Source organism: Tauraco erythrolophus, chromosome 1, assembly GCF_009769465.1.
Source record: "Tauraco erythrolophus isolate bTauEry1 chromosome 1, bTauEry1.pri, whole genome shotgun sequence".
NCBI lineage: Eukaryota > Metazoa > Chordata > Aves > Musophagiformes > Musophagidae > Tauraco > Tauraco erythrolophus.
In genome coordinates this window covers 136,134,410-136,159,860 of record NC_141465.1, presented here as the reverse complement: position 1 = coordinate 136,159,860, position 25,451 = coordinate 136,134,410, and the positions used below count along the sequence as shown (strand labels likewise).

Below are 25,451 nucleotides of genomic sequence, written 5' to 3'. Positions count from 1 at the left end.
GTCAGGTAGAATGGGATCCTGACTTGTGGATGTGATGTAAGATCTTAGGGGGTTTGTAGCTTTTCTTCTGGAAAGCGAAATCAAATGGACGCTGGGGAAAATGGAAGCATCTTCGAAGCAATCTGAGGAGTACCCTTTACCAAAACAAGGGGAGAAGAAAGCAGAAGGGAAGCATGTTGTCGCATTAATCTTTTGAGGCTTCTCATACCTGCCTTACAGTTTAAATGTCATCTCTCTGAACTGGTAATGTCGCAGTTCTTGGCAGGTGAAAACCACTGGCTAGCCGTTTTGGAATCCACCAGTATTTATTTTTCCTGTACGCAGCTCTGGTCCTCCAAAACTGCTGTCCTGATCCAGCTGGGAAAGTCTGGGTTTCGATGTGTTACATTTCATTGCAAATGGAAATTCAGTTTGGATTGTTCTGCTTTTTTTCACTCGTTTGCAGCTGGTGTTCATGTATTGCTCACAAGCGGGCGAGCTGGCCCTGTTCTTTATTCCTACCACGTAAAATATCTGGCACAATACACGGAATTAATTGTGAGGATATATAGTGCGGGCGTAATAGCAGTCTAACAATATGGAGCATCTACGGTAAAATGGAGGCTCCAGTAGAAATACCTGCCTCAGTGTGGAAGAGAGGAGAAATTGGTGGATCAAGCCTCTTTGCCATAGCTGAGAGACTTACCTCTTACCCATTGGGGTTTTTTCTTTGATTTTTTCTTTTGAAATCAATTTGTTTGGAACATCTTCCAGGCTCTGTTGATGATGCTGAGTGGTGCAGCTGCTCGAGATGCTCAGTGTCCTGCCGATCCAGGGCAGCCTTACAGCCCCAACAGGTCAGCTTTGTCATGTCCCTGCTGCAAACGAACTCCTGGAGCTTGGATTCATCCTCACTGCAGCCTTGAATACGGGGTGAAGATCATGTATTTAAGAAGCAGCTCTTGATAACCTCATAAAGTTCAACAAGGCCAAGTGCAAGGTCCTGCATGTGGGTCGGGGCAATCCCAAGCACAAGTCCAGGCTGGGTGGAGAATGGATTGAGAGCAGCCCTGAGGAGAAGGACTTGGGAGTGCTGGTGGATGAGAAGCTCACCATGAGCTGGCACCGTGCGCTGGCAGCCCAGAAAGCCAACCGTGTCCTGGGCTGCACCCAGAGCAGCGTGGGCAGCAGGGCGAGGGAGGGGATTCCTGCCCCTCTGCTCTGCTCTCCTGAGACCCCACCTGGAATACTGCGTTCAGCTCTGGGGTCCCCAACATCAGAAGGACATGGAGCTGCTGGAGTGGGGCCAGAGGAGGCCACAGAGATGATGCGAGGGCTGGAGCACCTCTGCTCTGGAGACAGGCTGGGAGAGTTGAAGCTGTTCAGCTTGGAGAAGAGAAGGCTCCGGGGAGACCTTCCAGTACCTTCCAGCACCTAAAGGGACTACAGGAAAGCTGGAGAGGGGCTTTGGACAAGGGTGTGTAGTGACAGGACACAGGGCAATGGCTTCAAACTGAAAGAGGGGAGATTTCGATGGGATCTAAGGAAGACATTCTTCCCTCTGAGAGTGGTGAGGCACTGGCACAGGTTTCCCAGAGAAGTTGTGGCTGCCCCATCCCTGGCAGTGTTCAAGGCCAGGTTGGATGAGGCTTTGGGCAACCTGGTGTAGTGGAGGGTGTCCCTGCCCATGGCAGGGGGGTTGGAACTGGATGATCTTTGAGGTCCCTTCCAATCCAAACCATTCCATGATTCTATGATAGTGCCTAGTAGTGCTTTGCTCTTTCTCTTAAACAAACGTACGGATGTTCTACGTGAAGCTCCCACTAGTGTCTAGAAACTTGGATGCAGTTATGCTGCAGTGAGCTTTAGTTTTAACGGAGCTTTAGTAATTACTGGGGGCTTTGTGTGTGCGCCCGCCCTCGTGTTGCATCAGATATGAAGATGTCTGCCTTAGCCTCAAAGAAAAAGGCTTAAAGATAAGATACAGGAAGATATTTGGCAGTCAGGAAGAACACAGTGTGCCCAGATATCCTGGTTCAGCTGATGGACGCTGACTTAGGTCATATCCACAAAATCCTTGCTGATACCATATGTCTGTATGGATTAAGCTGTCAATATGCGTAAACTGAAGTTAAGGTCAACAACTTTCTGTGCTTTAAGATGTTGTTCTGATTGTGGACCTTAAGAAAACTTCTCATTGAATCTTTCTTATAGGTAGAATTGTATCTTGAAAGTAAGAAAAGCAGCATGTTTTTCTTGCAGATGCGCTCCAGGTGCTGTGTTCCCATGTGGCAGTAATGCTCATTCCCCTGAAAATCACTGCTGTTCTGACATTTTATTTAAGAGGTGTTGTTTCCTTTGTTTTCTTTTTTTTTTTTTACAGGCAACAATTGGCATTGACTTCTTATCGAAAACCATGTATTTGGAGGATCGAACAGTGAGTAAGATTTTTGTTGCCCTTCTCTGTGTACAGTAGGAATGAGGATCAGCATCTGTTGTAACTGTGCAGCCCACAGCTCTGAGATCCCTTGGAAGTACAGAGTGAGCCTTCATCTGCCAGCTGCTTCCAGACTGACTCCCTTCTCTGGTTGGGGAAGTGGGAAATCACCATTGGGCTCATCCGTGGAGGGCTCATGAGTGCCATTTTACAGGAGGTGCTCTAGTGTCATCCACTCTAAAGATGATACGGATCGTTTGAGGGGTGCATCGTGGGGAGAATTTGGAGAAGGGGACCGTGCTTTGGTTTTTGATGCCACAAGACAGAAAGATAAAATATAAATTGCCAAATGTTGCCAGTTAGTAGCTCGCTTGATAGTTCTTAATATTACTTGTTTAAAAAGAAGGTTGCCTTCAGTAATAATCCACAAATGATTAGCTCGATGCAGCTCTAGTTCCCGAAATGAAATCACTCCTCTGTGGAAACAAGCCTGTGGTTTCAAACGAGCTCAGATTCTTAATTAAGAACTTGAGCCATCGAGCTGTTTGCGGAAGCCAGTTGCGCAGCGCTGCAGAAGCTCGTGGTGTTGTACAAACCCACAGTGAACGCAGCTGCGTTGCAAGTGCTTGAGTGATGGGATGTGCTTTCCTCAGCAAAACTGGCCCTTGCACGAGACGTCGTTTTTAGTGTATCTTGCCTTTTCTTTCAGAACCTTGATGGTAAGAGACATTCAACCTCGTCTGTGTGCGCGTTACCTTGCAGTGTGGCTAAGGCTAAACAGAGAGCAATAACTAGTGGTTTATCCTCCTTGGGAAATTCTCATTAGTAGCTTTTCCAGAGCTTCGACAGCAGCTGAAGGCTCTTTGTTTAGAAGTGCATGGTGTGTGGTCTGATTCTTCCACCAGTAACCATCCTCCAGGATGCTGGAGGTTACATGCTTGAGTCCTGAGGAAGGATTAGGCACTGGCACAGGTTGCCCAGAGAAGCTGTGACTGCCCCATCCCTGGAAGTGTTCAAGGCCAGGTTGGATGAGGCTTTGGGCAACCTGGTGCAGTGGAGGGTGTCCCTGCCCATGGCAGGGGGGTTGGAACTGGGTGATCTTTGAGGTCCCTTCCAACCCAAACTGTTCTGTGATTCCATGATTGCAGCAGAGCATGAAAATCCTGTGCAGGCAGAACTGTAGGTCAACGTTTGTTGTAGTTTTCTCCTCTTTTGGAAGGGAAACGTTTTTTAAAAAGCAGAGAGAGCAGAAAGGCGAGATAGGTGCACACATACCAGTTTGGCTACTGCTGGCGCTTGGGAGAGATTGATGTAAAGGAGGAGACAGTATGCTGCTGCTCGCAGTCCCCAGTCATCTCCTGCATGAGTTTATAGTTTTTATTTAGCTTTTTTCAAAAAGTAAAATTTCTTTACTCTTTTATTTTTAGTGGCAGTTTGGCTTTTTTAATTTTCTCCCACCCACAGATCAGGTTGCAGCTGTGGGATACTGCGGGTCAGGAACGTTTCCGTAGCCTCATTCCCAGTTACATCCGTGACTCTGCTGCTGCTGTAGTAGTTTACGATATCACAAGTAGGTATATTGCACTGGGTTTGACCTTTTTTCTTATTTTTCTTGCTTGTTTGACTGATTTTGTTAGGTACGGTTGCAATTGTGGGACACAGCAGGTCAAGAACGGTTCAGGAGCTTGATTCCTAGCTACATTCGTGACTCCACTGTCGCAGTTGTTGTTTATGATATCACAAGTGAGTGGGGGGAATTCTGCGTTTCTAATACTCTGCCCCTTTCATCCTTTAGCCTAGCTTTGCATGTCCTGTCACAGTCATCTGCTCGTTCTTCATTCTGGCATGAAAAAAAAAAGAAAAGTTTTCTTTTATTGTAGTCGAGTTTTAAACAAGCCACCCGATTGCTGCTGTTGTAATGTGTAAACTGTCACCGTTTTGTAACCCTTTCCTGTCGCCTTGTCCTGAAGCCTTGAGTCCTGGCTGGTCTTGTTGCACTTTACCCTCTTCCATCTGCTTTTTGATCGTAATATCACCTATGATCCTTGGTCTCAAACACCTGAATCATGTTCATAGATATCTGAGTTCTTTAATTAGAGACTTTGCACTGATAGCTGTAGCTTGCTTCACTCCATTTGCCCTCCCCCCCATAAAAAAAAACCCTCTGGGCATGGGCTGGGGGGGAAATGCATTAACATCACATTTTCATTTGAATCAGTCACTTTGACGTTTTGCAAGATGTAAGACTTTACCACTAAGCCCTTACCCTTTAACAAATGCTCTTTCATTTCTTACTAAGGTATGTACGTTTTTGTGAACTAAAATATTAGTGCTTTTTCAACCCTTCTCCTTCTGTCCCTCCCGCCAGTCCAGAGACCCCCTAACTTGCTAGCTGTCTGCGTTTTCAAAGAGCAGAAATTTTGTTTTAGGAGAACTAAACCTTCAGACACTTCCAGTTCTAAACTGGAATTGACTGAGAGCAACGGCCTAATTCTATACAAATACAAAAGCTCTTGTCCTTTGATTTATAAATACTGGAAGATTACAGCAGGAACACAGGCTTTACCTGTAAAAGCTTTAATTGTTAAAAATAGCACTTTCATCTGAGCTAAAATTACAGGTTAGCTGTCAACTTCGACATTTTTTTACTGACCGTGCAAATTCAGTGTTACGAAGTAGTAGTAAAGAGAAGAATTAAGATGCTGGCAAGTGATCAAGTCTTGACTGTCCAGCATGTGATGTAGCACTATGCAGTAGAAGCCATTAAAAAAAATCAATACTTGTCAAGAACTGCTGCAGAGCCTCCTCTTTCTGAACTCTGGAAAACTGCTTTGGCAGCTCCGCTGCTCTTTGTGTGGCTGACTGCGAAACGGCAAGCTCCATGGCAGCTTCTTTACAACTCCTTTTTCCTTACGGGGTGCAACTTTTCAAACAACCTACTGTCTCATTAGATCAGGGACAACTTCCTAAAATTCTTACCTTGCAGCTTTTCAGGATGTATCATTAAGAAAAAGCATCTGTGGATAGGTTAAATTTATATTTCTGGTTCTACGCAAATAATTTGGAGACTATTTTGAGCTCGCTGTTCAATGCTACTGGAGTTGCTAATATGTTGTATAACCCTGATATTTCCTAGGAAAAATCCTGAACCTAGCAAGTAAGAAGTCATTAAGACGTACGAAATCAAAATGTGTAGCTGGTTTTAAGTATTTCTGAGAAGCAGCGAAACTGTAGGAGCCTCTCGCTGCGGGTGCACAAGTCATGGGCAGTGTAGAATGCAGTATCGCATTAATCCCCACTCTTTTTATAAAATATTTCATGTCGAACTAAAAAAACAAACAAACTGGTCCAAACCACAGGGATAAGACTTCTCATTTTAGACTCTAGATCAACTCTGGCTTTGAACTCACCTGTAATGAAGTACCAGTCCGTTTTAAGTTTTCATCCACGTCAGCGTGGGAGACTCAGGATTTCACTTGCTGATTCTTCATCACCCTGTTACGCCAATTCCAGAGAATAGGAAGCTTTTATTTGAGATTTACAGATGTATTTACCAGCAATCTGTGAAGACTGCCTGCAGCCATAATCCTCTCCGCTGTTCTCTGCTAGATGTAAACTCGTTCCAGCAAACAACAAAATGGATTGATGATGTCAGAACGGAAAGGGGCAGTGATGTCATCATTATGCTGGTGGGAAATAAAACAGATCTAGCAGATAAGAGGTATGGAGGAATAACTCTTCTTTCAAATGTTTTTCTTAATCTGCTATTTTTTTTTTTTTTGCCTAGACAACTATTTTAGAAAGAACACTTGGGTTTTGATGGTGTTTGGTTTTGTTTTTTTTTTTCCAAATGCTCAAGCTTGTTTTAACTACACTAGAGATGGCTGTGACTAGAGAAATCTCAATTTTAAAACTTCCTTCATTTGGGTAAGCACGAGTTTCCAGCACAATGCTGTGAATTAGCTGAGAAACTCACAAACTTGTTCAGATGTCAGGAGAAAACAGAGCGTCACCTACAACCTGCATCACTGAATGAATAAGCTAAAGTCATTACAAATATTTGTGCATAGTAGATTTACTTAGATAAAAGTGATAGGGGCAAGTAATCTTCCCTTTTAAAACTCCGGGTAGAAAACCCCTGAAAACTTAAATATTTTTATCACAAGTTGTACATCTTCAGCTTTTGCTGCTTTGTGTGCTCTGCTTATTCTGGGTTTATGGTAATCTTAACTCAAATGAGCAAAAAGTCACAAAAGTAAAACAAAAGCGTGAGGGAAGTATTCTGGATTTGATTGAAATCCCTGTTTCCTCAGAATAGCTTCGATTGTGACCCTCACTTCAGATTTCTAACATCCTATTAATAATTGTTTCTGCACACATACGGCCCTTATATACGCTTGGTCCTTTGTTAAAATACTTGGTTAGGCTGCAAGCTGATGGTAGTTGTTGGATATTAAAATCTATTGATGGCAATTATTCAGACATAAAAGCATAGCTTCCTGGAGAGAGGTTTGGAGGAGTCTGGTTGGCCCTTGTTCTTCTGGAAAGCTGTGTACTTCTTCAGGAGCCAGATGTGCCATAGAAGTCCATCTGATCCGATGAAATGGTGGTACCTTTCTTGCACCGTGCTCATCTGCATGCAGGAAAAAAAACAAACACTAAATGCTTGCAGAATTGTAATGAAGCAGCTATTTCCTTTAGTTGAAGATGAGAATCTTAATTTTCAAGGTGTTTGTCTGTTTTTTTTTTTTCCTAATTCTGTGCTATCTTCCCCAGACAAGTGTCCATTGAGGAAGGCGAGAGAAAAGCCAAAGAGCTGAATGTAATGTTCATTGAAACTAGTGCAAAAGCAGGATACAACGTAAAACAGGTGAGTCACGCCGTGGCTGCAGCCAGCCCCCAGAGTCCTTCTGTTAACACACCTATTTCTGTGGAAAAAGGACTTCCCGAGGCGTTGGGAAGGGTGTCGGAGGGTGTTTGTGGTCCGTACACAACAAGCAGCATCCACGAGGCGACTCGGTGGCTGAGGTTCAGAAGGATCTCGGACCTTGCAGCAAAGGAGTTGGAACTTTTCTCCCTTAGAAAAGAGGAATTATTGAAGAATCTTTGTGGTGTCAGGGTCATACCTTCCTGGATTTTTGATAATCCAAATGTGATGTTGAGGTCAAAGGGATTAAGGCGTGAGCCAAAAAGTTGGGGAAACACAGGTCTGAGGACTGTTTCTGATACCGATTCGATGAATAAACGTGGGCAAACCAGCCAAGGAGGAATGTGATGGCTCGAAATGCTCCCAGTGCACAGTGACACAGTGTAAACTGGTGCTGCCACTCTGGAAGGCACTGAAAACGTGAGCAAACGTTCTTGGGCAGCCTGAGCTATTTATTTCTGGAAGATGATGAGTTGCTTTTGAGTCAGGGAAAGCGGTGAAATGGCTTCTGAGCTGATGCAACTGCAAGGAAATCAGGTTTTATGTTGTCAGAAGAGCTGCGGTGGTGGAAGCAGTAAACACTGTGGAACTGATCTGGTGTTGACACAAAAGAGATTTTGTTGGCACTGGTTAGTTATGTAAGCAAATATGCTTACTGCAGGTCGTGAGCAGAGGGCGAGAGCTGTGCGTCCCGCCTGACTCCGAGCGTAATGGGATGCTGCTTTTCCATTGATTTAGCAATTTCTCGTGTGGAGTCGTGGCTGCTAACGCGTTTGGCAGCTGGTCTTACAGCGGGAGGAAATGCAGGAGTGCAGGATGTAGAAGACAATTCATTCTTGGGTGTCTCCCCAGAGATTATACACTCCCCATAAGTGTATAATCACATCTATATTTTATATATATAGTTACATAAATAGTTTGTGTGCAGAATTGTATCAGGAGTTGCCAAAACAGGATACAAATTACTTTGTACATTACAGACAGGACTAAAGGGTCTGTTATTAAAATGTCCCTTGACTTTGTATATTAGCAGCAAAATTATTCCCTATATAATGGAATAATTAGATATGTTAACCTCACACTGCATTCAGCACATCAGCAAGCGTAAAAATGTTTGGTTCCAGGGTCCTCCAATTATCCTGCCACAACACAGAGGCTGGTTTGTAATTAAGGCTTAGATTTTGTGCTGGAATCCTTAATGTTTACTTAGCCTAAGGGATGTGCGCTTGGGAGCAGTTGCCTTGCTGAGAGGAATGATGATGATGATGCTCTGTACTCCCTCTTTCCTTGAGGGAGTTGCTGTGCAGCTGCCACACTTCCAGCAGTCCGTGTCCAAGCCTGTGAGGTAGGCTATGGCTTTTGGGGCCAGTTGGAGCTCTGATTGCAAGGTGCTGCACGTGGGTTGGGGCAATCCCAAGCACAAGGACAGGTTGGGCGGAGAATGGATGGAGAGCAGCCCTGAGGAGAAGGACTTGGGAGTGCTGGTGGATGTGAAGCTCAACATGAGCTGGCACCGTGTGCTGGCAGCCCAGAAAGCCAACCGTGTCCTGGGCTGCATCCAGAGCAGCGTGGGCAGCAGGGCGAGGGAGGGGATTGTGCCCCTCTGCTCTGCTCTCCTGAGACCCCCCTGCAGTGCTGCATTCAGCTCTGGGGTCCCCAATACTATAGGCTCGCTATATAGTCCCCAACATCGCTTATAGGCTCGGGGAAGAGTGGCTGGAGAGCTGCCTGGCAGAGAAGGACCTGGCGGTGTTGGTTGGCTACCGGCTTGATATGAGCCAGCAGTGTGCCCAGGTGGCCAAAAAGGCCAATGGGATACTGGCGTGTATCAAGAATAGTGTGACCAGCAGGAGCAGGGAATGATCCTGCCCCTGTACTCGGCACTGGTGAGGCCGCACCTGGAATATTGTGCCCAGTTTTGGGCCCCTCGCTTTAAGAGAGATATTGAGCTCCTGGAGCGAGTCCAGAGAAGGGCGACCAAACTGGTCAAGGGGCTGGAAAATAAAACTTATGGGGAGCGGCTGAGGGAGTTGGGGCTGTTTAGCCTGGAGAAGAGGAGGCTGAGGGGAGACCTGATTACAGCCTACAAATACTTGAGAAAGATGGTGGGGAGGTGGGGGAAGGGCTCTTTACATTAGTGATGGGAGATAGAACAAGAGGAAATGGGTACAAGCTTAGTCAGGGGAGATTCAGGTTGGATGTTAGGAAGTATTTCTTCTCTGAAAGGGTTGTCAGCCACTGGAATAGGCTGCCCAGGGAGGTGGTTGAGTCCCCATCCCTGGATGTTTTTAAGAATAGGGTGGATGATCTACTTAGGGATATGGTTTAATGGGGATTAGGGACAGTTGGACTCGATGATCTCTAAGGTCTTTTCCAACCTAGAAATCTATGAATCTATGAACACAAGAAGGACATATTGCTGCTGGAGTGGGGCCAGAGGAGGCCACGGAGATGATGCGAGGGCTGGAGCACCTCTGCTCTGGACACAGGCTGAGAGAGTTGGGGCTGTTCAGCCTGGAGAAGAGAAGGCTCCGGGGAGACCTTCCAGCACCTAAAGGGGCTACAAGAAAGCTGGAGAGGGGCTTTGGACAAAGGTGTGTAGTGACAGGACGCGGGGCAATGGCTTTAAACTGAAAGAGGGGAGATTTCGATGGGATCTAAGGAAGAAATTCTTCCCTCTGAGGGTGATGAGGCACTGGCACAGGTTTCCCAGAGAAGCTGTGGCTGCCCCATCCCTGGCAGTGTTCAAGGCCAGGTTGGATGAGGCTTTGAGCAACCTGGTGTAGTGGAAGGTGTCCCTGCCCATGGCAGGGGGGTTGGAACTGGATGATCTTGAAGGTCCCTTCCAACCCAAACCCTTCTGTGATTCTATGATTAGGGATGTAAGTAGGAAAATGCTACGCGGTGTGCCTGTAGTCTGTTTTGGTATAAGATACTGTCGTTCCATAGAGCATGTGGTTTGTAAAGCTCCCACAGCCTTCATCATGAAGGGTGGTAGCTCTGTTTAACACCTTACGAAGGACCAAACTTTGCCTTTTTCATGTTTTATGCTGAAGCTGTTCCGGGATTGGACTAATGAGACTGTCAGAGCACAAAGCCGTTTCTTGGCTGGAGCCTCACTCGCACACTCTCCAGGGAAAATTCCGAGTTGTCTAATGCGGGTCTGGACAAACGATGCCTCTGGTTTTAATTGCCAGGTTACACACTGTAAGACGACTTCGGCGAGAAAAGAGGTTTGGTAATTCAGCTCCAACAAAAAAAAAGTGGTGGGAACCTGGGAGCTAGTTCCCTCTGTATTAAGTGGAAGATTTGGGGTTCGGAGAGATAATTCTTGTTCCTCACTAACATCAATAAACAGTAGTATCAAAAAAACCTTGGAGCTGTTGCACATCACTGCATCATAATCCAAGCAAGCACTTCATGGAGTGTGAGGTCTTCTCAGAACTGGACAAGAGGACAGATTTTAAGTGACTTCATTCTCTGTATAAAATACTGAAACAAAAGACACAAATGTTTATTCAAAAAGAATTAAAAATGGGTTTTTCTTCTGAGTTTTGGTCCTTGTGTTGCAGGCATGGACTGAGATTCTTTTCAAAGCTGTTCTATACTGCAGAATATTTGAAACTCTCATTTTTTATTAGTTTAATAAGTAGTTGTTGAAACAATTCTCAAAGGATAAGACTTTTAATACCACTAGCACCTAGTTCTCTGTTTTCTTTGCAGCTTCTCTATTGAATGGTATGAATTTATTTGAGTAACTTGTCAATACATTCTTCCCCAACGAAATGGGAAAGCGTGTGGATACCCTTCCCAGAACCTGTATAGAATCTTTCTTCAATAAGCTGGACGCAAATTTGACCTTGCTGTAACTGGTAACTGATACATTCTGATTCTGCAGAACAATTACTTTGCAAGTTAATTTTCATACGGGATTTTTAACTCAAGTGTCAAATCATTTCAGGTACAAAGTCCATATTTTGACTACATACAATGAGACACATTTGTGTAAAAATTAAGATCACCTGGTGCCAGATATTAAATTAATGTAAAGGTGAATCTTAGACTAGTGGCGAGTCACTGATCGCCCGCTGGGGTACAGGTTCAGGTTCAGCAGCTGCCACGTAGCTCTGATACTGTGTATGACTGATGAGAGAATATGAACTGGTTTGGTTTCCTGTTTTTTTTTTCCTTTTTCTTCCATGCCAAACTCTAGCTTGCCAGTATTAAAACTGCTCAGGTTGCCAGCCTGTCTGGGCAGTCCAGAAAAGCTGACAAAATGCTATTGTTTCCCCACTGTCCTCTTCCCAGCACAAAATGTCTCCTGGGTCTCAATCCTGTAGGGAATGGCATAAGTTAATGCAGAAGGAGACTTGGGATGAAGTTGAACCCTCAGTCCTCCATTGTTGGCTTCTTTGCATTTCCACCCCCTTCTCATTAAGGCTTTGGTTTCTGTGCCAGATGTAGACATCGATGCTCTGGTTTTGCTAATGTCTCGTGTGTGGCCCACCATATCTTCCTTGCTTTCTTTCCATCCTCTCTTTCAGGTCAGAGGTGGGAATTCCAGTGGCACCTGTGTGCAGGCAAGTCCTGAAGACATGACTTGTAGCCCACCTGCCTTCACTGCCCTAGGTCAGACTGCCAGGCAGGGTCAGCAGGAGCAGAGGCAGCTCGGGAGGTGCCACGGGGCACTAGCCAGGACACTGACCCCGTTCCAGTCTTGGTCAGGCGTCGAAGAATAATGTCATCTCACAGGTGGTGAATCTTAGTGCCGTTTGTATTGGCCCAGGCATCCATAGGATGCTCTCCACAAGGTTTCAGAAGCAGTGTCTACCCTGTTAAGGATACGGAAGAAGCTTAATTTCTTGTCCTGCTTGGGGAGATTAATGGCTAAGACTTTTTCACCTCCTCAGCCCAGTCGCTTGTTTGCTAGCCATCAGTGGGAAGCCAGGCTACTTCTGACCTTGTGTGCTACTTCTAGCTTCTCGCTCATCCTTTTCTGCTGGAAAGCAGCACTGATGAGAGAAAAGGGCACTGTCTTCAGCTCTGTGCTCGCTGTAGCTATCCCACAGATCCAGAGTGCTTTGTAGTGTGGCTGCAGAAGGTGAGTTGCACCACACTTCAAACAGCAGGTATTTCGGTGCCAGGATCTGCTGCCAACAAAGAAACAGGAGGGAACATACTGCTGACAGGCTTTTTTTTCTGCCATTCCCTTGTGGCATGAAAGGGGATAGCTCAGAAGATGGCACCTCAGCTGACACAGTCCTGGGCACCGAGGTGGAGGCGAGTAACTTCTGGTTTGGTTTAGAGGCTCAGAGGTGGATCTCCGTGCACTCACTGCAGAGAAGCACAGAGGATTTGCAGCCTGGACGCAGCGGTTTTCATTTCATGACTTCTCTGGAATTTCTTTTCCCTGAGGACTGGTCTGATATGCTGCTGGGGCAAACCTCATCTCTGCTAGTTACACCCTGTCAGACTGGATTGTAACGTGCAGCTGCTGCATGCTGTGGGATCTGGTAAGGCAGGGTTGTCTCCAGTCACCAGGGTGCTGTACACTTACTGGTCCTTCTGGCCTTGGGGAGAGAGCGTTGAAGGGGAAAACGGATGGATGATATTATGGAGTGAAAACAGTGGTAGTATTGTTTCTGGGGTTAAATTGATGCGACAGAGGGAAAAAATTGGCTTTTGGATCCTGCAAGTTTCAGCAAATACTGATTGCTAGGGGAGCCTTGAGGATGAGGAGAGAAGTGGATAACTTGCTCCGCTTACTGCAGAGACTCACAGTCTCTGAATCACTTTATTTATCAGCCCTGAATAAGTTTTTTTAAAATACTTGGAGATTCGTGCTCTACATCTCGGCAGTCTGTATTTCAGGGAATCTTATTGTTAGTCTGTGGATTTCCTGCCCAGAATACGTCAGGGTTCGTTTTGCTGCCTGGTGGAAAGAGGGGGAGGGAGAGCCCTCCGGACCTCCTTACGGCGGTCCCTGGCACGCTTCGCGCTTGCTCTCGGGGCCACGTGGGCCGAATATGGTATTTGGCAGGAAAACTTTCTCACGGCAGAGCTAAAGGACCGTGGCCCCTCGGATAACCCTGTTCTCACAGAGCTGGCTGCCTCGAACAGCTTGGCTCCTTCTCCTGCCCTTTGATTTTTGTCTATCCGATGGGCAAGAATTACCCGTCGAGTTGCGCTGCTCTCCTCGGGGAATGAGAATTAGGGAGATGTTTTTGTTTGCTTTGCTTTGGGTTGGGGAGCAGGTTTCTTGCTTGGCTTTTCCATCTGGACAGTGATCCTCCTGTCCTTTCCATATTGCTGCCGGGACGTTGCAGTGACCACTGTTTCATGCCTACAGTCATTTGTGACACTGATCCGTCGGGGATTTACGGGCTGCGGTAGTAGGAAGGGCTCAGTTTGGCAAATGAGTTGAAGCTAAGGGCAAGAGATGAGGATTTTTTCGGAGTTTAATCGGGAAAGAGATTGCAGGATTGAATGCTGAAAGGAACTTCGTGTGGCTCAGTCTTTGGGACAGCTGGTTTTAACTCCTGCCTTGGGAAAAAAGTCCTGGATGCTCACCAATATATCTATTTTTATATGCACATATACACACAAATATATATAGATATAGATATGTGTGTATGTATATATCATAGAGTCATGGAATGGTTTGGGTTGGAAGGGACCTCAAAGATCATCCAGTTCCAACCCCCCTGCCATGGGCAGGGACATCTTCCACTACACCAGGTTGCTCAAAGCCCCATCCAACCTGGCCTGGAACACTGCCAGGGATGGGGCAGCCACAGCTTCTCTGGGCAACGTGTGCCAGTGCCTCACCACCCTCAGAGGGAAGAATTTCTTCCTTAGATCCCATCGAAATCTCCCCTCTTTCAGTTTAAAGCCATTGCCCCGTATCCTGTCACTCCACACCCTTGTCCAAAGCCCCTCTCCAGCTTTCCTGTAGCCCCTTTAGGCACTGGAAGGTGCTGGAAGGTCTCCCCGGAGCCTTCTCTTCTCCAGGCTGAACAGCCCCAACTCTCTTAGCCTGTCTCCAGAGCAGAGGTGCTCCAGCCCTCGGGTCATCTCTAGCTCATCATCATCATTAGGCTGCCCAGGGAGGTGGTTGAGTCCCCATCCCTGGATGTGTTTAAGAATAGGGTGGATAATCTACTTAGGGATATGGTTTAATGGGGATTAGGGATGGTTGGACTTGATGATCTCTAAGGTCTTTTCCAACCTAGAAATCTATGAATCTATGAATCTCCATGGCCTCCTCTGGACCTGCACCAGCAGCTCCATGTCCTTCTTGTGCTGGGGACCCCAGAGCTGAAGGCAGCACTGCAGGGGGGTCTCAGGAGAGCAGAGCAGAGGGGCAGAATCCCCTCCCTCGCCCTGCTGCCCACGCTGCTCTGGATGCAGCCCAGGACACGGTTGGCTTTCTGGGCTGCCAGCGCACGGTGCCAGCTCATGGTGAGCTTCTCATCCACCAGCACTCCCAAGTCCTTCTCCTCAGGGCTGCTCTCCATCCATTCTCCGCCCAGCCTGGATTTGTGCTTGGGATTGCCCCGACCCACATGCAGGACCTTGCACTTGGCCTTGTTGAACTTCATGAGGTTCTCACAGGCCCACCTCTCCAGCCTGTCCAGGTCCCTCTGGATGGCATCCCTTCCCTCCAGCGTGTCCGCCACGCCAGCGTGCACACACTCTTACGTAGGCATGGATGTGCGCGACTGCCTGCGACTCTTTTCCGCGAGATAAGCCTGCTGCCGTGGGTCCCGGAGGCACTGCGGAGCAGAAGGGTCCCTGCGTGGAAGGCTGCTTTCTAACCGTGGTGAAGTTTCCCTAATTGGATTTGTTCACATATGTTGTGGCTGATAAGCAGAAGGTTAATAAGAAAGTTGATTTTCTTAGTTGCCACATTCCTTTTTTTTTTTTCTTTGTCAAATAATTTAGGAAAGAAATGCCCCTAAAGGCATGATTTTATTCCTGGTCTTAATGTAACGAAAGGATTACTGTATTTTAAACACTTAGCCTTTCTGTCAGCAGCTCCGTTTAAATGCAGTAATTCCAGTTGGTTCCCATCAGCTGAGTTGGTTTTTTTAATACTCCTCACCCCCTCCCCTCTATAAACTGCATCTCTCACTTTCTGCCTATTGTACAAGGAGGAAATAAATAGCAATGCCACAGTTTAAAACATCTTGCTTTTTTGGTAGTGCTGTTTTCACCTAGGATCTCAAAGCACGTGGCATCAGCGAAGAGCTTTATGAAGTGATGCGTTTCCTTCTTTCTGTCAGAGCGAAGATGTCGAGCAACATCTTCTGTTTATCAATCCTTAAAACTGATGGGAGGTTTTTTTTTTCTCCCCTAAATATTCTGTTTCAGAAACTGGGTCAAAATTACTCTTAAGACTGCCATATATGAGGAAAAAAACGAAAAGGCAGTGTAGTGGCAGGATACGTAAACTAATTTACTCCATTCTCTACTTCTAATGTATCGCGTATCAGCAGGAAAGTGTGTCTTGGAGGGGTGAGTGATTTGAGCAACCTGGTGTAGTGGAAGGTGTCCCTGCCCATGGCAGGGGGGTTGGAACTGGATGATCTTTGAGGTCCCTTCCAACCCAAACCATTCCATGGTTCTATGATTTAGCAGATCTCCTCCTGCAGACCCAACAGGGATAGACGTAGCGATGAAGGGACGTGCCAGAGAGGAGCAGAGTTTACTGTATCATCTATTTATGCACTGACAACTCACCAGTATACTTCTGAAAGCATAGCTGTAGATGGTATTTGAATATTTTTGCAGTGCAGCCTGGTGGCTGTCCAGTAATCCTTGTGTTTTTTTCCCAGAAGTCACAAAACTGTTTTGTTTCATTAAATTGACGTTGAGATCCATTAATAAACCTGTGAAAGCTCACCACATACTGAACGCTTTGAGAGTAGAGGTGATTGTAGGGACAAAGCTCGGTAAAGAAGAGTCAGAACCTTCTGTATCCAAATGTGATCGAGTCAGGAAGTTCACTGAAGACCATCAAAGGCAAAGCATTGAGATTGCAAAGCGCTTCTGGATTCAAATATAGTACTGAAACTTTTAAGGCTTCCAGGACGAGATTAAATCTGAATTACTTTCTTGATCGTCTCCAAGATGCAAAAAAAACTTAGTTATTAATAGTCGAGTGCTATACCAAGCAAAAGAAAAGCCTTTTGAAAAGTAATAAAGCTAAGGAGGTTGGCAGTGCTGTCCTCTGGTGACTGGAATGGCAAGGAAAAATAATGCTGACCGTGAGGAGATGATGGGAGATGGCTCTGACAGTCTGCAGCTTCTGTCTTCTCCCCCATTTCATTCTCATAAGCCAAAGTACTCATGTCTGACAAGTTTTAAAACTCGTGGAAAATCACAGTCACGTTGCTTTTTCGAGCAGAATTAAGGATGGGGAGTGGTGGTGAGATGAGGCCAGCAAATCGAGTCGCAAGAAGCGCTGAGCTCAGTTGATAGGACGTTTTTTTGTACAAGGATTGCAATTAGATGGATGTTTAGCTTCTCCCTGTGTCAACATTATCTCAGTTCTGCCCGGGAAGTCTCTCTTGCCTTTGGACTTCTGGGAGGTGGTGCATTCTCGCTGTCTGTTCCACGTCGGTGGGTGGAACAGTTTGGCGTCTGGAAGTTTGACACGATCTTCGTTACTTCTGCGTTGGCACGTGAGAATTTGGCTGAACTTGTCAGTGAGGCTGGAAGGCTCGGGATAATGGCAGAGGTTAGCAGAAATGGAGACAGGGATGCTGAGCTTTGTGGCTTTGAAATTGTTGGCTAAAATCAGTGAGATACATCAAGGACCGGCTTCGCAGACCTGTATCCTTGGCTCAGTCCGGATTTCAGTGCGTGCCCACAAAGTGCTGTTGGTGAAAAAGGGGTGAGGGTGCTGGAGATACTTTCTAGAATGGTTATGAGGAAGATGATGGAGGAATGGCGATGGAAAGCAGCTCTACTGCCTTCTACCTGTCAGTTTTGTCCTCTCCTCACGTAGCAGCCTCTTCAGTCCGTCGCCAAAGCACTTGGGCCCTGGTCTGCGAAGCTGTTCAGGTACCTTCAGCCATCATATAAACAGGCTGACAGTGGCTGGGCTCAGTTTTCTGCAGAAAGTGGGTCACTGGGAATAAGTGGTTTAGCTTTGTGTCATTCGAGGAGAGGACTGAGCGTGCGGCAACGTCGATTTATCACGCTAAGGCTGAGATCAGACTTGCAGCAGGCGTTTTGGGACTGGCGTGTGCAGTGGGGTGACTTTAACACAGCCATGAGTGGAGGTGTTGAGCACTTGGAAACATCTAGTGTCCTGGATGCTTGATAACGTGCAGGCAAGAAATATGTAAGAAATATTAAACTGGAGAGGGACTTTTTACAAGGGTGTGTAGTGACAGGACACGGGGCAATGGCTTTAGACTGAGAGAGGGGAGATTTCAATGGGATCTAAGAAAGAAATTCTTCCCTCTGAGGGTGCTGAGGCACTGGCACAGGTTGCCCAGAGAAGCTGTGGCTGCCCCATCCCTGGCAGTGTTCAAGGCCAGGTTGGATGAGGCTTTGAGCAACGTGGTGTAGTGGAAGGTGTCCCTGCCCATGGCAGGTGGGTTGGAACTGGATGATCTTTGAGGTCCCTTCCAACCCAAACCATTCCATGATTCTATGTAGTAGTAAGAATGCCTGTAATGGTGTAAAATCATTAATGCAGTGCATGTCAGATGTTTTTATGTCTGAGTGTGTGCTGAGCGCATCAGCATGGGACCAAAACTCCGCTAGGGCTGTTCTCCAAAGGTAAGAAACAACCAGGTGGTCATTTGATAACCCTGATGAACAGCAAAGGCTGTTCCTCCATCCATCAGACTTGTCCTGTGCTCCACTCTTGTGCACGCACTCGCCGAGGCACGTGGAAAAGAGACCACTGCAGTTCACACTCGTGTGGTTCCTATCGATGGAACACGGCAGCTTCTCGGGGAAATCCCACTCAGCTGGAGGACAGTCCTTAGCTGTGCTGTTCCTGGGCAGGAGAACACAGACTGCTGTGGGCTCAGGAAGTTCCAGTGAATTCTCGTGCTTTAATGATGGACAAATCTGTAGGCTCCTGACCCAGAGGGCTGGGGAAAAGCCACGTGGTGGGAACCACAAGTCTGAACCTCAGGGGCAAAGGTAGGGAATGCAGAAGAGGGAACTGATCCTGTTCAGTCTTACCCCTCGGCCTCCTTCAAGTGGAGTAAAACCACAAAGAGAGTTTGGAGCTAAGACCTTGCTGGGAAACTGGAAACAATGTCCGAGTGAGGGGCAGAACGACCACTTTGGGATTGCAAGTGCACCTGTCACACGTTCCTGGTCTGGTTTATATCCTGGGTGTGGGCTGGGCATACAATAACGATGGAGTGGCTACCAAAAGTTGAGGGTGCTCAGAAAAGGATTGGGCAAATTCCTGAAAGAAATATCCTTTGATTCACAAAGAGCCTGAGCCACAGGTACACGAATCCTAGAAGAAGATGCTTAGGGGATGTCATTACATCCATACTGTATTGTGACACTCTTCCATGCGTGCCAGCTTGGCCAATGTTGGCGACAGACCCCTGGCTGTTGTGTTTGACTTGACCAGTGCGTCTGTGCTCCTGTGTAACGCTCCGTGGAGGCGGAGGGTCGAGCTCCCACCTGAGGTGGGGAAGTTGTTGGGGTCTGTGGACTGTGGCAGACGTGCGGTGGGAACGCTGGGCTGCGAACGGAGCGTGTTTGCAGAGAAGGTGATAGAAGGTTTGCTGCTTGAAGCCGGTGACATCTGATCCTCAGTACCAACAAAAACGTGGTTTGCCATTTCCCGAGGATAAAGGTTATGTTTGGTGTCAGGCTTTTTGGGGTGAGCAGTGTAAATAGTAGCGCGGGATGTGTCGACTCATTGTTTGAACTGTATCAACTGGGCTCCGCTCTTTCAAGTACGATTGTTTTCATCTGTTCCCTGTGTGTTTTTTGCAGCTTTTCCGACGCGTGGCAGCTGCCTTGCCTGGGATGGAAAGCACACAAGACAAAAGTAGAGAAGACAGTATCCTTTATGCGTTTGTGCTGCGATTCCGTGGTGGCAAAGCGCTGCCAGGCATTGCCGTGGACGAGGAAAACGCAGGCCCTGAATAACAAGGATGAAGGAGGGAGAAATATCTCTCCTGCAGCCCTTGGTCAACTTGTGGACATCCCAAAAAGAGGCCTGAGAGGGGGAAGAGGGAACAAATAACCTTCGAGCTTGAAATGCTGAGGAAGAAGGTTTGGTGGGATAGAAGGCTGGGATTTAGGAACGTGAAGGGTCGAGGCCTTTCCTGTAAAGTAGAGGAAGTAGGGATGTTTAGGGCTGTGAGGTGGTGGAAAAGTGAGGGACAACTGAACGAGAGGTGGAGTGAGGACAATGGGAAGGTGCAGAAGGGTGCAGTCGCACGGATGCGGAAGATTCTTTGCTTGGCGCTTGAGCAGGTTGGATGTGGGGAGGGAGGGAGACTATGGAGTGGGAGAAAACAGCTGCACAGGGGACTGCAAAAACCCTGGTTCTTCCAGATCTGACTTTCAGAATCCTAGAATAAACTAGGTTGGAAAGGACCTCTGTTAGGTCCCTTCTCCAGCCTTACTGCTCAAAGCAGAGCTAACTCCAAAACCAGGCTAGTTTGTCAGGGTCACGTTCAGGGAATCATAGAATCATAGAATAGTTAGGGTTGGAAGGGACCTTAAAGATCATCTAGTTCCAACCCCCTGCCATGGGCAGGGACACCCTCCACTACACCAGGTTGCCCAAAGCCCCATCCAACCTGGCCTTGAACACTGCCAGGGATGAGGCAGCCACAACTTCTCTGGGCAACCTGTGCCAGTGCCTCACCACCCTCAATGAAAAAAATTTCTTCCTTAGATCTAGTCTAAATCTGCCCTCTTTCAGTTTAAAGCCATTGCCCCGTGTCCTGTCACTCCACACCCTTGTAAAAAGCCCCTCTCCAGCTTTCCTGTAGCCCCTTTAGGTACTGGAAGGTGCTGGAAGGTCTCCCCGGAGCCTTCTCTTCTCCAGGCTGTACAGCCCCAACTCTCCCAGCCTGTCTCCAGAACAGAGGTGCTCCAGCCCTCGCATCATCTTCGTGGCGTCCTCTGGCCCCGCTCCAGCAGCTCCATGTCCTTCTTGTGTTGGGGACTCCAGAGCTGAACACAGTATTCCAGGTGGGATCTCACGAGAGCAGAGTAGAGGGGCAGAATCACTTCCCTTGACCTGCTGGCCACACTTCTTTGATACAGCCCAGGATACGATTTGCTTTCTGGGCTGCCAGCGCACATTGCCGGCTCGGAAACTTCAGACATCGCCAAGGATGGAGATCCCAGAACCTCCCAGTGCACCTTATTGCAGTGCTTAACCCCAGAGCTCTGGGCAGGCATCTGCGTGGTGTGAGGGAGGAGAAGACTCATCTGAAGGGATGAGCCTTGGGGAAGGGAAAGGTGGTGGCATGAGGGATGGAAAAGGGAAGAAGCTTCCTGTGAAACAAGCAGTATGGGTACACCTGAATTTTTCTGTGCTTTTGTGTGTTGTTTGTGACAAAAACCACAGGGAGGTTGTGACAGAAACATCAGGGAGGTGATTCTGCCCCTCTGCGCTCTTCTCCTGAGACCCCACCTGGAATACTGCGTTCAGCTCTGGGGTCCCCAACACAAGAAGGACATGGAGCTGCTGGAGCGGGGCCAGAGGAGGCCACAGAGATGATGCGAGGGCTGGAGCACCTCTGCTCTGGAGACAGGCTGGGAGAGTTGGACTGTTCAGCCTGGAGAAGAGAAGGCTCCGGGGAGACCTTCCAGCACCTTCCAGTGCCTAAAGGGGCTCCAGGAAAGCTGGAGAGGGGCTTTGGACAAGGGTGTGTAGTGACAGGACATGGGGTGATGGCTTTAAACTGGAAGAGGGGAGATTTCGATGGGATCTAAGGAAGAAATTCTTCCCTCTGAGGGTGCTGAGGCACTGGCACAGGTTGCCCAGAGAAGCTGTGGCTGCCCCATCCCTGGCAGTGTCCAAGGCCAGGCTGGATGAGGCTTTGAGCAACGTGGTGTAGTGGAAGGTGTCCCTGCCCATGGCAGGTGGGTTGGAACTGGATGATCTTTGAGGTCCCTTCCAACCCAAACCATTCTGTGATTCTGTGAAGCTGGCGAGGCTCATTTCTAGCATCTCTGACTCTTAAATGCGCGTCGAGGTTCAGATCAGTGAGACAAACAGACCCAATGTTTGAGATGAGTTATCGGTCTTTTGTTTCCGTGGTTTTGTTTGGCGTTTGTTTTTTCCTAACCCCTGTAAAGAGCAACTTCAACCCCCTAAAGAAATGAGCTGGAAGTAGCACTGTGTGACCTGCTTGCCTCTGTGTTAACTGCTCAGAGCCACACTTGAGACTTGTGCTGAGCTGCTGCGAGCCGGGTTTGGGGATCCGCTCCTGCGAAAGGCTCTGGAAGCGTTGGACCTGTAGGGCATCCGTTGGGAAGTCGCATGCCGCGAAGGGTGTAGCTTATCCGGCAGCGAGCTCTCCGCCAACCTTGTGTTCTCTTTGGGTGTTGGCTGTCCTTGCAGGGGGCAAGTCCAGGGGGTCTGTCGGGGTGAGCGGGGCGGTTTAACCAGAGGAAGGATCGACGGGGGAGTTCGGGACGGCATGCAGAGGGCATGGCGTGTGCGAGCGCTTGGGGTGGGCTTGGTGACGTGTGCTCAGGAATGGCCTCGCTGGAATGTGCTGCTGGGGGCTCTCTGAGCAGAGCACAGGCTGCCCCCTGTGCTCACACCCCTTACTCAGGCTCTCCTGTCTGCCCCGAAGCTGTGCGTGCACAGCGGGTGATGGGGATGTACCCACCAGTTGGCTGTGAATCGTAGAAGAGCAGGAGTTTGAGAAGGATGTGAGCTGTCCTTCCGTGGGTTCCTCCAGCCTCCTGCTGTCTTCAAGGCTCCGTGGTTCTTTGAGCCAGCAGGCAGAGCCCTCCCTGGGTGCCCACCAGCCAGAGGTGCTGCTCTCGGTGCTGGCAGGCTGAACCTGGCATGAGTTGGGGCTGTTCAGCCTGGAGAAGAGAAGGCTCCGGGGAGACCTTCCAGCACCTTCCAGTACCTAAAGGGGCTACAAGAAACCTGGAGAGGGGCTTTGGACAAGGGTGTGTAGTGACAGGACACGGGGCAATGGCTTTAAACTGAAAGAGGGGAGATTTCGATGGGATCTAAGGAAGAAATTCTTCCCTCGGAGGGTGCTGAGGCACTGGCACAGGTTGCCCAGAGAAGCTGTGGCTTCCCCATCCCTGGAAGTGTTCAAGGCCAGGTTGGATGGGGCTTTGGGCAACCTGGTGTAGTGGAAGGTGTCCCTTCTCATGGCAGGGGGTTGGAACTGGATGATCTTTGAGGTCCCTTCCAGCCCAAACCATTCCATGATTCTGTGATTTGGAACTGGGAGCGGAATTCCGAGCTGTTGCTGGTTCCATCTGCAAGCGGTGCCGAGACCCTTCGGCACACAGGTCTCCAGGTACTGCAGTGGTGGCTTTGGGACAGGAAGGGATGGCTGCAGGTCCCGGGGGAAGAGCAGGCTCCGGTTAGACACGGGTGTTCCGGGCCTGGCATTTCTGCTACGTACTTGAGAACGTGCCGATGGCGGGGCAAGAGGGAATCCTAGGAAACCTATACCTTGCCTTTGGTTTGGAGCTGGTCCTTCCAAGAGCTTTAGAAAATCCTTTTCGAGCGTTGCGGTGGGAAACCGAACTGAAAACACCCGAAAAAATCCTGTGCTTGGCAGGGAAAAAAAAACACAGAGTGGGAGATGTGTTTGCCTTAACTCCGTCCCCCCAGTGATTGACATAAAACTGGAAAAGCCTCAGGAGCAGCCTGTCAGTGAAGGAGGCTGCTCCTGCTAATACCCCGTGGCTCCCACCTTTCTCCAGGACATCCCGGCTCCCCCCCCGACTCTCCATTGACTGCAGTGTGAATATTGGCTTGAACCTTCCCCCTCCAGTAATAACGTATCGCGGTTTCATCGTCGCTGGCTGTCTCGTGGAGATGATCTATTAGCTTCACAAGCACACACCCCCCCACCCCCCCCCAACGAAAATGTCAGTGTCTTCATCATTTATAAGAAAAAAAAACAAAAAAAAGCCAAAATATTCCAGCGTATCCTAGTTATAACTTAAAAAAAAATAGGTACAATTTCTTAATATTTGTTCCTTTTTTAATATGTTATGATATCGCACTTTGAAATGGTGGAAACGGAGTAAGTTTGGAATCGGACTGAGACGAGATGTATGTGCAGAAGAACCTTTGCAAATCTTCACCCGTTTGATTTCTCTCCCAAACTGGGAACGCCGGCGGTCGGAAACGCAGGCGGAGGTGGCGTGTGCCGAGGGTGAAATGCTTCTCCTCACCATAATAAACGGAAAAATTCCAGCCAAGCTCCTCGTCTCTTGAGCCAAGACAAGCCTGGCTGGTTCTCAAACCCCAGACTTGTTTTGGAAGCCAACCTTAGCCAGGGTTCCGACACCACCACGGGCTACTGGATTTGGTTTTTTGGGTTTTAGTTCTTGCAGAGGCGACGGTGAAGGCGTTTCCGAGAAGGCTCCTGAGAGATAACCGAGTGTCTTTCTGGAAGGGAGGAACGGCTTCGGGAGGGGCGAAGGAAGGAAAGGGTGGATGTGTGTTAGGAAAACACTTGCAGGAAGCAGGGAAATAGGTTTGGAGTGCAAGATGAATTGTAAGAGCTTTTTTTTTTTCTTTTATGTGCAACACCAGTGAAGCAAATGTTTTCCGAGAGATGGGAACGTTAACGGTTCCGCTGTTCGGAGGAGAAAGCGGTTTGCTGCTTTTATTTTATTTTTTGGGATTTTTTTTTAGGGGAATTCTGGCACTAAAACCTGCCGAGGCGGATTGAGAACCTTTTAAATTAGGCAGAAAGAGGAAAGAGCAGCTGGATGATATCCCAGTGGAGATGCTGTGCTCACAGGCCAGTCGGCGACTGGGAGAGGGGGTGACGGAAGCGGGAATCGCACCCGCTTGTCCGTAGCGTGGTTGTAGGGGGGCCAGGGAAGGGCTGTTTGCTCTGGTCCTACGGAAATCTAGTTGGGAGATCTTAGGTGGGAAGGAAGGGAGTTTAATAGGATGGGAACCAACTTTTGATTATGCAGATTTATGCCTTTATTTTTTAGCAAATTTTTTTTTTTTTGATATTCAGTCTTCCAAGTTGGTTTAGTTTGGATCACTAGAGCTGTATAGTTTGGTTAAATGAGTAACTTAGTTTTCTATTTAACTAGGCTTACGATTAACCCCTTTCCTTTGATATTTATTTCTTTGCTTTTTTTTTTTTTTACTATTTTCAGTAATTGTTTCTTTGTTTCGTTTGGCCGAGGAGTCTGTTTAGAGCTTTGCTGATGTGGCGAGATGTAGCTACCCGGGAAAACACGGAATGGAACACACTAGAAGTGCACCCCGTTAATCTTTACTAGTCCTTGTGAAGTCGCTGTGTAAGTTACTAAACACAACTGTAAATACATTGTTTGCCGGGCGAGTAGGGCCGAGCGCCAGTGCCGGGAGGAATTCTGGAGCCTGCGATTGCTCCGTCAGGGAATGGTTGCACGCAAAAATTCAGGCTCCTCCGTCGTTCCCTTCTGCCCCTCTACCACCTCAAATAACCACCTGGGGGAGAGAAAGGGAATCGTTCCTCACCACCACTTTCCACCAGGAAACGGGCATAAAAACCTTTGGAATTCTTCATTCCTGAGATGGAGGCCGGACTCGTGCCCTGCCCTGGCTTCCTAGCAGCTCTGCACACAATAACTTAAAGGCAGAACGAGATGTAAAGTGCTTTTATAATGCAATATTAAAGGCGAGTTTTGGTTTGGTTTTTTTTTTTTTTTGACGTGGCATGTCTTGAAATAAACATCAATGATGTGTGACAAAGGATCATTCTTTATTGGAAAGAAACTCCTGGGGGGAAGGAATCCTGGCTGCTTTTCCTGCATCGTACCGTTCTTAACCGTGCAAAAACGGCTCATCGTGCTGCTTTCTCGTTTTCCCGCGGGTTTCTTCTTTTGTTTTCCCTTTGGTTCTTCGTGCGCCGCACGTTGGCCATCATTCGACTGTTC

At 47.9% G+C, this 25,451-nt stretch overlaps 1 protein-coding gene across 3 annotated transcripts in view; it reads left to right on the top strand.

Annotated features, from left to right (window-relative positions):
* RAB6A (RAB6A, member RAS oncogene family) overlaps positions 1-25,217 on the top strand; it is a 74,632-nt gene extending 49,415 nt beyond the window's left edge. Inside the window, exons 3-8 of one of the 3 annotated variants that reach the window (XM_086615223.1) lie at positions 2,363-2,416; positions 4,054-4,159; positions 6,026-6,137; positions 7,193-7,286; positions 19,329-19,395; positions 23,170-25,217. In XM_086615223.1, coding sequence (XP_086471349.1) covers positions 2,363-2,416; positions 4,054-4,159; positions 6,026-6,137; positions 7,193-7,286; positions 19,329-19,395; positions 23,170-23,234 — 498 coding nt within the window. In that variant the 3' untranslated portion in view covers positions 23,235-25,217. Of the gene's footprint in view, positions 1-2,362; positions 2,417-3,880; positions 3,987-4,053; positions 4,160-6,025; positions 6,138-7,192; positions 7,287-19,328; positions 19,396-23,169 lie in introns of all 3 variants that reach the window. The other 2 variants (XM_086615219.1, XM_086615224.1) reach the window with 2 other exon arrangements.
* The last annotated feature ends 234 nt before the right edge of the window (positions 25,218-25,451 follow it).